At 29.7% G+C, this 2,830-nt stretch overlaps 1 protein-coding gene across 1 annotated transcript in view; it reads left to right on the top strand.

Annotated features, from left to right (window-relative positions):
- The window catches only part of LOC112524375 (cytochrome P450 CYP72A219-like), a 2,657-nt gene extending 1,486 nt beyond the window's left edge, over positions 1-1,171 (top strand). Inside the window, exons 2-3 of the mRNA XM_025134165.1 lie at positions 274-649; positions 746-1,171. Coding sequence (XP_024989933.1) covers positions 274-649; positions 746-1,171 — 802 coding nt within the window. The remainder of the gene's footprint in view (positions 1-273; positions 650-745) is intronic.
- Positions 1,172-2,830: the final 1,659 nt, after the last annotated feature.

Below are 2,830 nucleotides of genomic sequence, written 5' to 3'. Positions count from 1 at the left end.
CCCCCCCCCCCCCCTTCTACAAACTGTTTAGTATTCTTGTAGACCCTTTTGGGACCAACATATTCTTTTGTTATAAAATAACTATTACAATAATTATTTTATTTTATACGGTTTCAGTGAAAAAAATTAACACTTATAAAAATTAACACTTATAAAATAATAATATCATTAAAATATATATATCATGATATGTTTTCAGTTGCAAAAAATACTACTTTATATATTCACTATTAAATGATGTTTATTTTTTAACAAACAAATTTAACTTGGTAGCTTATTGCCAACAAAAAGGAATAATAGGATAAAGGAAATAAACATAGAAATGAAGGCTTCAATGATGAGTATGATTGATAAACGAATGATCGCAATGAAGACGGGGAAAGATGATTTGTTGGGCATACTTTTGGATTCGAGTTACGAAGAAATTAAGCAGCATGGAAATAGTAATTTTGGTTTAAGTATCGAGGATTTCATTGAAGAGTGTAAGCATTTCTACCTTGCCGGACAAAAGACGACCAAAGATTTGCTTGTTTGGACTATGGTCTTGTTGGGTCAACACCCAGATTGGCAAGCACGTGCTAGAGACGAAGTATTACTTGTCTTTGGGAAGGAAAAACCAGATATCAATGGATTGAATCGTCTTAAAATTGTAAGCATATCCATACATCGAAGAAGCATCTATTTTATGGTGCTTTATTAATGTTAAGTTTTACGATATTATAATTATTTTGTAAATATTTTGCAGGTTAGCATGATCTTCAACGAGGTTCTTAGGTTATATCCACCAATCAAAACACTAGAACGAATGGTACATGAAGATACTAAATTAGGAAACATAATTTTACCAGCCGGATCTCCCCTCCGTTTACATTTGTTGCTTATGCATCATGACAAGGAGATATGGGGTGATGACGCGAAGGAATTCAAGCCTGAGAGGTTTTTCGAAGGTGTATCAAATGCAACCAAGGGACAGTCATCATACCTTCCCTTCGGTGGGGGCCCACGTATATGTATCGGACAAAACTATGCTTACCTTGAAGCAAAAGTGGCACTTGCTATGATTCTACAAGAATTCTGCTTTGAGATCTCTCCATCATATTCTCATGCTCCACATACCATCATCCCTCTTCAACCTCAGTTTGGGGCTCATTTGATTTTACGTAAACTTTAAGCAACTTATGTTTATGAGAATATGTTTCGATTTTAATTTCTTTGTGTTATACGTAACTATAATATAATAAGTTGTGCCAAAACAAAATAGACATTCTTATGTTCCAAAATTTATATGATAAGTTGGATCTATATTTATTTGTTAGTTTGATTCATAAATTTATACCAACGTCATAACTGGTATTTCATTTTCTTTGAAGTGTTACAACATTAGAATCTAGAATTTCAACTTATAGATACATTTACATTTTTAATGACAACGATCTTAGTATTATGAATTGTGTAATTCAATAACTCGGAATCAATTACGAAACCTAATGTCTTTGTTACATGAAAATAAATCAAAAAATAGTTAGTTTTTACATTTTAATATAAGGCAACATTCAATTTTCAAATCATGTTTCAATCAAATTTCAACTTTTAGTATTATTTCAACAATCATATAAAATAGAGTAAACTAAATACTTGGTCCATGTGGTTTGTGAAAATAAGACTTTTCGTCCTTGCAATTTTTAAATTACAAGATAGTCATCGTGATTTTCAAAAACGTCTGGATTTGATCCTTTTCTGTAACAATCATTTAAAAATTCATTAAATGAGACATTTCCGTTCTATCATCAGATTATAGATTATAAGTTCATAATCCAAGATCATTACCATTTTGGCTGGAACAGATCAATCAAAATCAATTTTATGACTTTGGCCCCTATGGTTTATTTGGTATAATCGGGTTGTGAGTTGGAATATTTAGGGTAGATTTTATAATGTGGTGAAAAGTTGATGGGTTGTTTTAAAAATTTGGTTTAAATATCTTTGATCTCCACCACCTCTTATCTATATCTATATCTATCTATATATACATATATAAGTGTGTGTTTTTTTTCTTTGCCTTTGGGTTAAGTAAGAATACAGAAAAGTTGGTGTGAGTATTTTATTTCTTGGTTCAATGAATGGAAGAAAAAAAAGAAATTGATTACGTAATTTTATCTGATTAATTGTTGTTGTTTAAATTCTTTATCTGCATGTGTTTATGAAGTGAGTTTTATTTGAAATGATTTTATTTTGGAACCATATGATTGCAAATGGGGTGTCTTTGGACATGATTATTTGCTATGTGTTAGCATAAATTTGGGTTTTGACAATATTATTATCAACTGATTGGAATAACGGTGATATAATCAGGAGATATGTTTATTTTGTAATAAGGATGATATAATTAGGAGATATGTTTATTTTGTAATAAGGATGATATAATCAGGAGTTGGATAAATCTATATATATATTAAAGAAGAAACCACTATGTATGATGTGGCCTCTTYTAAAAGCTAGGAGCTTATTTATCTTTTTTCTCCTTTTTTTTGTTTTTTAAAATACTAATTAAGTTAAAGATTATTATGCCCCTACAAGCAAATTGTATATTTCATAATAGATGAGATCATTTGGTAATTTTGCATCCAACTAAGTTTAACCTCCCAAATTATTCAAYTTTTTAWTAAGYATTYAAGATAAGTTTAACCCCCTAGACTATTCAACTTCTTCTTAATAGACATTTATTTTATTTATTATTGCAATTGATTTACCTTCTCCAACTTTTTATCTATTCATCTCTTTATTTCTCAATCTCTTCCTCTTGATATAGTTTGACATAAATTGCTATCAA

This window comes from Cynara cardunculus (assembly GCF_001531365.2).
Source record: "Cynara cardunculus var. scolymus isolate 2C chromosome LG 13, CcrdV1, whole genome shotgun sequence".
Taxonomy (NCBI): Eukaryota; Viridiplantae; Streptophyta; class Magnoliopsida; order Asterales; family Asteraceae; genus Cynara; species Cynara cardunculus.
This window is presented reverse-complemented; position numbering and strand designations above follow the sequence as displayed.